The sequence below is a fragment of the Pseudopipra pipra genome, chromosome 13, assembly GCF_036250125.1.
Source record: "Pseudopipra pipra isolate bDixPip1 chromosome 13, bDixPip1.hap1, whole genome shotgun sequence".
NCBI lineage: Eukaryota > Metazoa > Chordata > Aves > Passeriformes > Pipridae > Pseudopipra > Pseudopipra pipra.
Window position 1 is genome coordinate 5,704,463 of NC_087561.1, and position 13,340 is coordinate 5,717,802.

At 41.1% G+C, this 13,340-nt stretch overlaps 2 protein-coding genes across 17 annotated transcripts in view; both read left to right on the forward strand.

Annotated features, from left to right (window-relative positions):
- MTM1 (myotubularin 1) overlaps positions 1-9,055 on the forward strand; it is a 39,525-nt gene extending 30,470 nt beyond the window's left edge. For 8 of the 10 annotated variants that reach the window (XM_064669769.1, XM_064669775.1, XM_064669771.1 and 5 more), the window contains 4 exons: positions 2,005-2,097; positions 2,935-3,048; positions 3,345-3,521; positions 5,852-9,055. In XM_064669769.1, coding sequence (XP_064525839.1) covers positions 2,005-2,097; positions 2,935-3,048; positions 3,345-3,521; positions 5,852-6,019 — 552 coding nt within the window. In that variant the 3' untranslated portion in view covers positions 6,020-9,055. Of the gene's footprint in view, positions 1-2,004; positions 2,098-2,934; positions 3,049-3,344; positions 3,522-5,494; positions 5,633-5,851 lie in introns of those variants that run through there. The other 2 variants (XM_064669777.1, XM_064669778.1) reach the window with 2 other exon arrangements.
- A 181-nt stretch (positions 9,056-9,236) lies between these two features.
- Positions 9,237-13,340, forward strand: part of MTMR1 (myotubularin related protein 1) — a 37,765-nt gene continuing 33,661 nt past the window's right edge. For 6 of the 7 annotated variants that reach the window (XM_064669760.1, XM_064669761.1, XM_064669764.1 and 3 more), the window contains exons 1-2: positions 9,241-9,491; positions 12,357-12,462. In XM_064669760.1, the coding sequence (XP_064525830.1) occupies positions 9,361-9,491; positions 12,357-12,462 (237 nt within the window). In that variant the 5' untranslated portion in view covers positions 9,241-9,360. Of the gene's footprint in view, positions 9,492-12,356; positions 12,463-13,340 lie in introns of all 7 variants that reach the window. The other variant, XM_064669766.1, reaches the window with a different exon arrangement.

Below are 13,340 nucleotides of genomic sequence, written 5' to 3' on the forward strand. Positions count from 1 at the left end.
AAGGACTGTGTTCTCTCTTTAATGGATAATGTTTTTCTCCTGATAGTGAAGCAAGACTTCACATCCCTTCCAGGTGACTCGCTCAGTCCACTGGTTCATGTCTGACAATGCAGCAGCAATAAGGATGATTTAAGTAGCTGCTTTTGCTTAAACTGCTATTTTATTTTCCCTATTTGTTCACTCAAGTAGCAATCTTTGCAAATGGTTGAAGCCACTCTTCTTTAGCCACCTGCTGTAATCTGAGAGCACTGTAAATTCTAATGTGATGGATTGTTATGCTTATAGTGAAGGTAGGTCTTTCCTGAAGTGTTCTGTAGAAGTGGTGGAGTCAGGATCCCTAGAGGGATTTAGAAACCTCTGGGGGACATGGGTTACTGGTGGAGTTGTCAGTGCTGGTTTAATGGTTGGACTTGATGATCTTTAAGGTCTTTTCCAACATTAAAGACTCTGTGAAAAAAACCTGATAACGCAAGCAAAAAATATTTGATCATACATCCCCTGGTTTAGTTTGGTAATTATTTGATTGAGCTGTGAATTTGAATAGTGAGGGCTAGACACTCAGTGCAGTTAGAGCATTTCCTGAACATCACCTCTGAAACTACTGTTGTTATGTTTTCCCTCAAGTGAGGAGGTGAGGACTAGGATGTTACTTATATTGTCTGGGGTAGAGCAAGCTTCACATTTTCATGGAACCAGGGTTGCAATTTGCATTATTTAATATCAAATCACCAAATAGTAGAATACTTAAGTTCCTCTCCATATTTTTTATCTAATGATGTGTGCAAGAAGTTTCCCTGTTGAAAAGGAATTCCCTACACCAACTTTTCTATGTGTAGTGAACTTAGTGCAGTATGCAGTTGATAAAATTGCTTGTTATGTGGAATTTCATTCTAATATGACAAATACAAGACATAATTATAGATGAAAAATACTCAGACATCCTAAAACTGCTAATGTTAGTGAAAGTAGACAGACTTTTACTCCTTACTGAACACATATATGACTGTTAAAAGATAGCAAGCATTTCAAATTATGAAAACTGAAGAGCAAGGAGGCCAATTTGTTTGTCTTCCCTATAGTGCTTTTCGAGTAATTTGCTACTGTTGACTGAGTTCAGCTGCAATCTCTCATCTCCCTCTATTTCCTGCCACTCAATTCTATTATTTTAAACTATCTTGCAAGCCATTGTACAGAGTAGTGTAGGGGTTTTATGATTTTTCATGTCCTTAAGACATTAAGCTGGTGATCTTACAGGCAGATAGACAACATCTTAGTTCAACGTACTAAGACTTGCCTGTCTCCTCCAGGCAAGTACATTCAAACAGAATTGTGGAGTTAATAGAATCTCTATTCCCCTGAATCTTACCTGTTCTCAGCTATCAGACGCTAAAAGGAAGTAAACAGCATTTACCAAATGTAAATTTTTTTTTTGTCTGTGGGGAGAATTCCTTTGATTGTTATTTCAGGCCCCTCAGAATAAGTGGTTCACCCAAACTTCAAAATCTGTATTAATTTTGTGTCAAGAACATGAACGTTTCTTTGAGCTCCCTTATGTTTGCTGACTACTTAAGGTTCAAGTGTGGAGAGGGAAGAGGGGATTCTGTGTGGGTAGTTTGATCTGGGTTCTCCAGTGGCTTAAAATACAAAAGAAGACAAAGTATGTAACTCGGCTTTTGACAGACTTACTATGTAAATATAGTTCAAAATATGTTTTGATTATTTGCTAAGTAATGCATGCTTCAACAGTTCTGCTTGTCCAATAACTAACAGGTTTTTGTAACAGGACCAGTTATCACTTTGGAATTTTTTTCAGACATGTTTGGAACAGCTTTGCAGTATTTCTCTATATCTGAATCTCTCCTCCTTGGTGCAGTAGCTCATTTGTAAATTATAAGACCAGGTTGCTCTGTTACAAAAGAATGTTCTAGTACAAAAGAAGAAATAATGTCTGTTGCCATAAAATGCCCGTTTTGGTTAACAGGAGACTGTATTGCTTTATTTCAGAGAATAGGCCATGGTGATAAAAATCATGCTGATGCAGACAGATCACCCATCTTCCTCCAGTTTATTGATTGTGTGTGGCAGATGTCTAAACAGGTATGTTGTGTTATTCTTCAGTAATCTCTTCACACTATTACCTTCTGAATCAAACCCATAGGTCTTTGTTTTTAAAAATGTATTTGAAGAGGACAGTGTACCCCTCTGCTCTGACCTGTAGTCAAAAAGCGTGTATTTACTTTTAAACTGTGCCATCTCTCTACCCTGTTTCTGAAAGTGATATACAAGCTTGTAGTTACATTGCTTGACATGGCATTGGCTGTGCAGGCACGGCTGATGTGTCCTGGACATTTCTTGGAAACATACTGAGGGATGTTTTGTACCCAGCAGAATGCTTTTACAGGAATTGCATCCAACTGGCTTAATGGAGTCTGTTGTTTCATTTCACCATTCTGTGAAGCTGTCCCTTGAACTGCAGGGACATGTTGTTTTGTCAAAGCTTGAAAAGAAAGCTTGGGATCTTCTGAGTGCTGTGATTTAAATATTGTATGTTCAATAAGTAATGAGACAAAGCAGCAAACTTGGTCTGTTTAGGGGCAAGGATTAGGATGTAAACCTTTTTTTTCTTGTATGGTGCTGCACTATGAGTGCACTATAGACATAAAACATAAAAACGTATCTGTCTTCTATTCTTTTTATAAATTAAAGGCACAGAATTTTGAGAAGAGTTTCTTTTAGTGGCTAGTTTGAGAAAGTTGAACACCTTGTGTCATCTGAACACTTCGTCTACTATGCAGTACATGAAAGTATTACCTTAAAAATTATTTGTACGTGTACCCAGGCTTCTAAACTCTACCTTTAGCCTTTTAACCAGGGCATGTGCGTATCTCCCTGCTTTTTCTGTGTAAAGAATGAATTTGTCTTTTCTGGTTTTAGTTTCCTACAGCCTTTGAATTCAATGAGCAGTTCCTGATTACAATCCTGGATCACTTGTACAGCTGCCGGTTTGGTACTTTCTTGTATAACAGCGAGTCTGTCAGAGAAAAAGAGGTTAGTAAAACCACTGCTTGTTTAATTGCATTGTTGTCCTGACTCTAGGTGATTATAGAAAGTTTTGGTTGTATTGTATTTGGTTATAGCCCTTGGCTTTATTCTTCTTAAACAGTAGTTGTGTGCAGTCACTGAAATACTTGTCAAGCATTGATTTTGGAATCTTTCTAATACAGTAACTTGCGCTTCGAAGTAAACCAGAAGTGTATTAATTTTAGAATGTAACCGTGGCTTCTGTGATGGGTTTCCTGATCTTTTTGCAAATATTTACTGTTCTTATTTCAATTTCGTTTTAGAAAGTGACTGAGAAAACGTTATCGTTATGGTCTTTGATAAACAGCGAAAAATCTAAGTACACCAATCCTTTTTATAGTAAAGAGCTAAACCGAGCACTCTATCCAGTAGCCAGCATGCGTCACTTAGAGCTCTGGGTCAGTTACTACATCAGGTGGAACCCAAGAATTCGGCAACAAGTAAGTAAATTCTCTATAATGGACAAAAAATGCTTTTAGACTTTGGAAATATGAAAGATTTTGTGTTATAACTGACTTGTAGGATAGTACCTGTAATCTGTTCGGGTTTTTAATATTATATTCGTAAAGATGGAGAAAAAAGGTGAAAGTAATTACTCATTTCTCTCTTATTTGAACTCGGCTCTTCTCAGAACACTGAGCTTTATTTCAGTGTTTAGTAGCAAGTCATCCTCGACTTCTTTCTAGCCCCTTTTCTTGGAGACAGCTGCGGGAACATTTTTTAACGGCATTTGATGCTACTAAATGCTGAATGACAATGCTTAGAAATAGGGCTTGCTGATCCCTGAAGAGTGAGGGCATTAGCATCACAAACATGCTTAGTTGCACTTGCTTAGTCTTTCTCCTTTTTCTGAGAGAGGGTATGAAGTTCTTTAGAAATTAAATGACCTTTTCAGTCCTTTCTCTTTCAAAACTGTCTGTATTGATGGCTTCCATTGATGGTAAGATGTAATTTTTTTATTTAACTTTGGTGATCCAACTTTGTTTACACTGTGAAGGAAGGCTGTTATGGAAAATTATACAAGTGGCTCAGATTGGAAGCCCAGAAAAGCTTTTATCAAGTTACACATAGTTGAGTTCTGTGCTTTTAATGTTTAGTTTATGGACAGTGGATGTTTGTTACATTCTTGCTCGAAATCTCAGCAATGCGGCACGTAAAGATAGTGCACAGAGACTAACTTGTCTTTCCTTAACAAGTTGTGGAGGTTTGAGTAGGTCAAGATAGAGGGACAATTTCTTTGACAGAAGCAGTGTTCACACTCCAGCCCCTGGAATGAGTCAGGAGTTTTGAAGCAATGCACTTCCTTTTCCACCGCCGATCTCCTGCATTATTTACAGCACTTTAGAAGCTGCAGGGAAGCCAGGCAGTTTGCAATGGCTTTTTACAAGTACGTTGGGTATTTTAATTTGAAGTCCCTTGTTTTAAAGCTTTTTTTGCTGACTGTGAAAGATGAGGGTGTTTTGCAAAAGGTGAATCCACAGATTTATTTTAGAAAGTGAAAGATTATGAGACATGCAAATTAGCTGTAGATCTACTTAAAAATGCACTTTGTCATTATCCAGGAGAGGTTTTTGGCAGGAGTTTCTTAGTAGAAATGCAAACCCATGTGACAATATTCCATGCTGCTGCTACTGGTCCCTAATTTTCACCATTTTTTTAAAACAAAATGCAAGGGTTTTTTTTCTGCTCGTGAAATTTATGCTTCATCTTCACTTAAGCAGCTGAATTGTGAACACATGGCATGAATCATTTTTTTGAGTACCTTTGTTAGTGCCATCACTTCAAAGCATGTTCTGCATCAGACCTCAGTCTAATGAAGAGTCTGGTCTGTCACTAACAAAATCGTTATCCCTACATCACTAATGATCTTAGTACCCGCATTCAGCATTGATCCAACTTCCCCTGTTGCCTCAGCATTCATCATGATCCTCATATGGGTGGGCAGTGAGTGGTGCCCCTCAGAGTGCAGGTTCAGCTGGTTTTGGGAGGCATTTCCATTTACTCCTGAGACTGCACTGCTGGTAGCTTTGAGTTACAGGCAATTAACTGTGAAACAGCAGCGACTTTTGGACAGGTATATACAGCTGAAGGTAACTTTAGGCTCTGTATCTGCCTTAGAGATTGGTAATACTTCTTTTCCATTTGTTCCATTACTCTGTCTAATAAAGTGGAAGCAGTTAAAATGCTCTCCCAGAGTAATCTCCTGAAAGCCAGGGCAGTTGATTTTAAACATATTTAAGTTTACTTACAGAATTCACTAATAAAGTTTTTTTATTTCACTTGTTTATTTACACTAAGTTGCAAATTTACTATTAAAAACTCAAGTAAATCTCATCAGTGAGAGAAGTTATTTAATCTGAAGACATGGATTTCATGTCTTCATAATCTAATCTGGCTAAACACTGTTTTTTAGGGAAGATGGTGAGACATCTGGCCTCTGGAATCTAAAACCTTTTAATAGTCAAGAAAAAAGCTTTGGACAAGGTATATGAATAGCTACTCTGCACACAATGTTAGATAACAAGAAAATAAAATCTATATGCTCCAGGAAGTGGTGGCTGATTTTACTGAGCTAGGACAAACTGTTCTGTGCAAAGATTTTCTTTGGGGGAGACAAGTGGAAGGCAGTGGGCTCTTGGGTTACAGAAATGAGTATTTCTGTTTAGCTGGAACCTGCTACATGTGCTAGGAAACCACGGATACTGCAGCATCCTGACTGTGTAGAAGTAGTTGGACTGAAGTGATAAGACTAACATGGATCTCTTTCTAGCAGCCAAACCCCGTGGAGCAGCGTTACATGGAGCTCCTTGCGTTACGAGACGATTATATCAGGAGACTTGAAGAGCTACAGATCACAAATAATTCTAAGATACCCAATTCATCAGCCTCATCAACATCTCCCTCACAAATGATGTCCCAAGTACAAACACATTTCTGAAGAAAGTGTTGGCTTCTTTCTATACTGTAATAGCAAGTGGTGCTTCACATAGATCTATAGCAAAAGGAGGAATGTTCTAATGCCTTACGTTAGACTGTCCTAACACAAAGTATTTTAGACTGTCTTTATTTGAGGAGGACTTCAGAACAAACAAAACCAACTCTTTGATTACGTGCCTTTCAGAACCTGTGGACTGGGAACATTATTAATCAACTCATAGTTATGGAGGGCTTTTTAAGAGTTACTTTGGAAAGTCTGGTACAGTGGAAATTAAATTGATTTATTGTTTTCATAAGAATGCTTTAATTTATTACATTGTAGGTCATGTTCCTATAAGGACATTCATGCTCAGTCTTGAATACATGTCGTGAATAAACACATTAATGGCAATAGGAATATTCACATTGTGTAAAATTAGGTATGTGTGTATTCCTGTTAGGAATACATATGAGTTCATGAGGTAAAAAATAACTTCTATTGTAAGATTTCAGAGAGAAGTGCTGAAACTTTCTGGTTATCATAGAATTCCAAATTTTCCTTTTTTGAAATAGAAATATGGAAGGCATTTCACTGCTATGCTTCTGATTAAAAAGTTCAAATAGCTCAGTAGATATCAAAATAAAAAAAAAAACACTTTTTAATTGTAAATTGATATTATTTAAAAAAAGAAAAACAAATGCCAGTTGTACTGGATTTGGAGAAGTCCTGTTTTGGCTAATTGTTCAGATCTAAAGTATATTGCAAATCATCACTGTGGACAATATTGGTTCTTTGGATTAATGCAGAATAAAATGTTTCTAAAGACAGTTTATATAATTAAAAACAGACCCACAGAGACATTACTTAAAAATCCACCAATAGCCATAGTATTAAAGCTTCTGTTCGTCTTGTTAAAGTAAATGTGCCTGTTTAAAGGAGCTTTTATACCAAAGTAGGGGAAAATTCTCAGTTATAAATAATTTTGAAAACTTGTACATTTATAGTTTACTGTTTAATTTAACTTCTGTGCAGCAAATTTTATTCTTAAGTATTTAAGGGGCTTTGGTATCCAAGATTTGCATATAGTGAGTGCACTTACGTTGAACCTTCCTGTGAGCTCTAGTTTCAAGCCTTCCTTTCACAGGCTTTTTGTAAACCTTTAATTTGTTCATTTCAGGTATTTTTTAAATAGCTGCAAGCATTTCTTATGACAGCACAAACTTTCCTCTTGATATTTAATTAAAATTTTGCATATTCTCATAAGTTTAATGATGTTCAGGCAATCCAGGAAATACTGCAGTTCAGAATCTGCAGAGGACTCTAATATTGTTATTTTTAAGGAGATATTTTGATGCTTGAGGCTTCTGTCAGTGTAAATTATTGTACATGTGGTGAGTTTTGATCTGCAAGATATAATAGGATTATATATAAATTAAGTTTTGTGTAAGTATATATAATATAGTTTATTAGAAGTTCTGCAGGTTTATAAAGTGTAAATATTTTGCATATGAAAACTAAATTTAAAGCTATAGTTCCATAAAATAAGTCAAAGTTTAGAGGACAGTGAATATTTTTAAAACAGTATTTTTTCAAAGGAATAAAAGTATACCGCCTCTTGATTTAATTCATTATATGCACTGAGTTGCACTATGTTTTTCAGGGAAGTTCAGAGCATACAACATGTATGTTCTAAATACACAGGATTATATGACTTATTTTGTCCTCTAAATTTCACTCTCCCGTCTGTGTTCTCCAGTATGTGTATCCAAAATAACAATGTTGTCCCAAAATCTTGACTTGTTAAGGTAAAAAGATGCATTACATCAGGTAAATGAGGAAGGATACTCAATTGTTCATGATGTACTTTACATTTTAAAAGCTATGCATACTCTGGTATATTTGCCTTCTACTTACTTGTGGTTTATTAAAAAAAAAAGCTATTTTTATTAGAATATTTAAAGTTTCTGTATTTGAGTTGAACATATTGGTGACATCTCCGAGTGGTGTGAAGAATTTCTGAAAATGTAGTAGTTTTTACTGTTTAAACACTACATGGTAACCTATTGCATTTGGGAAAGTGTAATATAATGGAAAGGATCTTTTTGCACTTACTTCATTACATATATACCATTTTTCATATTACTGTTCAGCTGAATTTATCTTTGAAGCTCTCTAACAAGGCTCTGTGTGGGCTTGGATTTTTCTCAAGTCAGCAGATAAGATACTTGTTTTAATTCTGTTTTTACATATTAGACCAATATAAGGGTGGTTTTAATCCAATACATATTGGAAGATACTACTTGTGAATGTAGGCAGACAAAGTGGTCAATGTTAACACCTCTCTCCTCTCCCTGTAACGGGGTGATCTGGGCTGTTGTTCCGCACACAGGCTGTGTCTGTACGGCACCTCCTGCCCTGTGCACGCTGCAGGAACAGCTCCCTGCCAGGAACACATCTGGGGAAGCTGCTGAGGTGGTGAAGGAGAGGTGAAGGTGCCGAGTGCCTTTTCCAGGAGGGGTGAAAAAGCAGAGCTGGGATGTCCACATCACCAGCAATGAATGCCCAGTATCCCATAAGAAATGCCCGTCTTGGAATGCTAGTTTAGTTTTTTTTATGTATTCTTACTTCCATGAACCTGAGGAAATAACCTAGTTTTTTTGCTGGGCTTCAGTTACTTAATTAGAAAGGTGGTTTGTCGAATGCCTTGTTTATTTGCTCATGCCTTACCCCCCCCCCAGCATCACTGTTATGGCTGTACCCAAGACATGACTTGTGTGCTACCTCCTGATGTATTGTTAACCTCTGCCTTGAGTTCAGGTGTTGTCTCGCAGCAAGCATCCTGTCGTGCATGAGAAAACGTGTTTTATAACCGAGCAGGATCTCCTCAGTACTACTGTTTCCTCAGTAACCGTGTCGCCCGCCCTCCCTGGATACCGCGGGACCGCTCCGGAGCCGGGCCCTGCGTGTCGGGCTGCGCTGGGGCGGGGGGAGAGGAGTGAACATCCTCTGTCTGCCGTGTACGTGCGGGGCGGGGAAAATAAAGATGTCAGTGTTGAACTCTCTGTCTCCGACAGCCCTTTCACTGGCGCGCCGTCCGTGAGCTCGGGTGTCCGTGCGGTGGCCGGAGGGGCGGCGGGCCAGGGTGTCCATCCCATCCCATCCATCCCACTCCTCCCGGCCCGGCCCTCCCTCCGCCCGGCCCGGCCCCGCCGCCCGCCCTCGCGGCGCGGGGGCCTCTGGGAAAGCGGCTCCGCCAGGTGACAGCGCTCGGCGCCGCCGGGGCCCCACCGGGCCGGGCTGAGGCGGCGGGGCCGGGCCGGGGCGCCGGGCAGGGCTGGGAGCCCGCCCGCCATCCCGGGGCCATGGAGCGGGCGGCGGCGGCGGCCGGGCCGGCGGTGGAGGGCGGCGGCGGGAGCCGGCGAGCCGTGCGGGCGGGGGGCGCGGCGGCGGCGGGCACGGGGTCGCGGCAGCCCAGCACCGAGACCCTGGACAGGTGAGCGGGGCCGGAGCCGGCGGGCGGGCGGGACAGGGGGCGGCGGGGCCTGCGCTCCCCGCGGCGCCGGGCGGGGAGGCGGCGGGAGCCCCTCGGGCCGAGCCTCGGCCGAGCGCGGCCCCCCGGCCTCGGGGCGGCCTCGGCGGAGCTGCAATCTGGGGGCGGCTGCTGCCCACGGTCCGCGGCGGGAACCGGCTGTTGTCAAAGTTTCCTCTGCGGTTGCCTGTGCCGGCAGTGCCGCCTCCGGCGGGCCGAGGGCTCGGGCGGCCGCGCGCGCTCGGCCCGGGGCGGGGGCAGCGTCCGTGCAGACAGCGGGGAGAGGGACCGCGGGCTCGGAGCCTGTTCCCGAGGGTGCTGTGCGTGTGTTTGGTCTGCAGAGGTGTGACTGTCCCCGGCACCGCTGTGTGCGCCCCCGCTGTGCGCTGTGGTGTCAGTCGGTGTGCTGTGAACCAATCCTTCCCCAACCCCCCCGCGGTGTGCCCCGGTGTGCTGTCCGTGTGTCCCGGTGTGCTGTCCGTGTGTCCGCAGGTGTGTGCCGTGTGTCCCCCTGGCTGTGTGCCTGCAGGTATGTGCGGTGTGTACCCTGTCCGTGTATCCGCAGGTGTGTGCGGTGTGTCCCGCTGTCCGTGTGTCCGTAGGTGTGTGCGGTGTTTCCCCGGTGCCCGGCTGCCCGCGGGATCTCACCGGGACGGTGCCAGGAGCTGGGCGCCAGATGGGACTGCGTCTCCTCCAGCAGCTGCTGGCAGAGTCATTCCTTCATTTAAAAGTTTCCAGCTGAAGGCCGCCTTAAGTGCTGAGCCTAAAATCCTTAAACAAGGAGTTGAAACTGACAGAAACGTCACCTCGATGAAAAATAAATAAGCAAACTTTATTTAGAAATCAGCGCCAGGTTCCAGTCTCTGTATTCTCTTATGTCTCTGTTAGGAGAAACCTGGAGTTTTACATTGTTCATCTAGTGAAGGTGGAAATCAAATGTCCATTTTCTATCACCAAAACATGCACCTTTGTATTCCTTATTAGTGTACTTTCTTCTCTTAATTCTCAGCTTTCTTTTCCTAATCCTGTTCTACCCTGGGGAAGTTATAATGTCCATTGGTCATATGGCTTAATTTATTTGCCAGTGTGTCAGTAACAGGCCACGCTAATGTGAGTGACTGCAGATGAGGCAGAATAGAAAGGCAGTACTGGTGTGTGCCCCACTTGGCCGATGGTGGGAAGGCAGCGGTGTGATCTCTGGCACACTGACACTTCCTGACACTGGTCCTAGGGGATGGTCCTGCATGCACATTCGTTTTCCTGCTACTATTTTAACTCTGTTGATATAGTGATCCCTGGTGAAGATAAGCCATAGAGAAATTAATCCTTTTCTTAATTAACAAGTAAATGCTTATTTGAAAACAAACATAGGCAAGCCCTAAAGAGATGTGAGAGAAAGAGAAATAAATGAGATCAGAAAAGGATTACTGTAGGATTTAGCCCTTGCATTCTTAATTGAAAAACTTAAGTGAAAAGTTTCTCTTAGTGAATCTGGGCTCCAGTTCAGCACTAACCTGAGAGTTTTCTTCGTTGTTCAAAGCAGGACTGTCATAGATCTGTTTTAGTTGGAAAACAACATTGTGAGATCTAGTACTGTATAGAATGTGTAGGTGGGAAGAAAGCTACTAAAATTTACCAGGAAAGTTTTGGTGTGAAGTTTTTGGTGAAAGTTTTCATTTCAGGTGTGAAGTTGTTGTCACCTGGCAGAGTCAATGCAAGGAAAAACCTCTAGTTAAGTAATAATTGGTCATCTAAAGCTGTTACCCCACCCTCTTAATGTCAGAGGTCTGGTGCACCTGTTGGGTGCTGGGTGTGTATGTATATTCACTTCAGTGTCACGAGATACTTACAGAATCCAAAGCTATTTTATGGATGAATTAAAAAAAAAGATAATTAACATTCCTTTGCTGTATTTGGCTTCTGAATAAGCGTTCAATCTGTAGAAGAGCCCAGCTAAATGGTTTGAAGAAAAATGGCAGTTATCTAAGGTGTCAGCTGAGGCTGTAGTGGCACTCAGGGAACAGTTCCCTCTGCCATTGCCAGTTTTTCATCAGATACTGTCATGTTTGAACAGACCCAGTGCACTTCAAACTGTCATTGCTTCTCACTCTCAGTACTGCTTTACTTGAGAGCAGCACTGGTTCAGGTGACTGTTCTCAAATTGCACCGTCTGGGATTTAGTGCAATTCTGCTGTTCAGATGCTTTAGGGTTCTTACAAACACCCTACACTGCAGAATTCCATGTTGTGACGTGGAAAGGCCTGCCCTGAAGATTATTCAGGGATTATTTTATGAATTGGAAAAAAACACAGCTAACTAGAAGTTACCCTTTAGAAAACATATATTTTTGACATTTAACATTAATATAGAATACAACACTAGCATACTTTAAATTCTTTAATACTAGCATAGAGTAATTTAATTCTGAGGATTTACAGAATAATCAGGAAATATTAATAAGGACAGGAAATATTAATAAGGAGTTTCCTGTTACTTGACCAAACTCATTCTATGAATGGCTTTAAGAAAAAAGTTTGTGAATGGTGAAAAAAATTACACTGGATACGGAACATAACAATTTTATAAGTTCATAGGATCCTAACCTCATTTTTAACGTACTGACAGCTCTGCATCTCTGATTCGATATAATAAAAATCTTTTTCCTAATTTGATCAGCAAAATAGTTGCATTCTGCCCACAGAGCAAGCTAATTTTTATGATGTTAGTGATCACTTACAGTGTTGCTTTCTGGATGTGCTCAGTTGCTACGCTGTTTTCAATATACATTTTTAATTACTGCTAAATAATTTAAAATTTCTGGTTTTGTAGCCCGACTGGATCCCATGTGGAATGGTGTAAACAGCTGATAGCTGCAACCATTTCGAGTCAGATTTCAGGGTCTGTCCCATCAGAAGGTGTGTCCAGAGACTACAGGGTAAGTGGCTTGAGGAATACATTGATTTGTTTAAGATAAAAAAGTGAATGATCAGGAAAGTCCTTGCTGTCTTGATTAGCAGGTGGTAAGTACCTGAGTGATCACTGAATGTTTCAGAACTAGAAACATCTCATTATGCATAGGAGTCCTTTGAATCTGCTTTGTGTTTTCCTCCACATTTGGAATAGTGGCATTGAAGTCTACAGAATAATAGTTAACAGAGAGGTGAAAAGAAAATTAAACAGTCAGTGTTTTGCCTAATATGCCAAAAGTGAGTTTTCTTTTGATTACTATATAATAAAATTGGTAGAGTAGATTAACAGTTACAGGTTGAAATGGTTTCTAGTATGTGTCATTCTGAGTACAGAATTGAGCTCTCCAGATTTCACAAAAAATAAATGCATGTCTTTGCTACCGTGCAGAGAACATAAATGACTATCATTTTTCATGGGGTTTCACCAGAGACAGAGAATTTAACATCAAACAAACAAACAAGTCACCTTTTTCATTCCCTCCCAGCAACTTTGTTGTCACTGCAGTAATGAGTGCAGTGTGGTTTACCTGACAGTTCCATTATGCTTTTGTGCCCCTGTTCTTTCACGCTCACTGGCCGTTCTCCCCATGCAGCCAGTCAACTGAACTGTCAGGAGTGGAGCAGGGGCGGTTTTTCTTCTCTCAGCAGAAGTCTCTGGTGTTTCAATTCTCTTTAAGAAGCCCAAGCTGCTGCTTTCTAGATCCCTTTTCCTTCATAGATTTGAAACAGTTTTATGGTCTTCTTGCAGAATGGCCAGAGGAAGATTTTATCTTTTTTTACATTTAGTTTTTTTTTTGGTTTAGCTGGATTTTAATTCTGATATGCTCTGTGATTACAAAGTTTG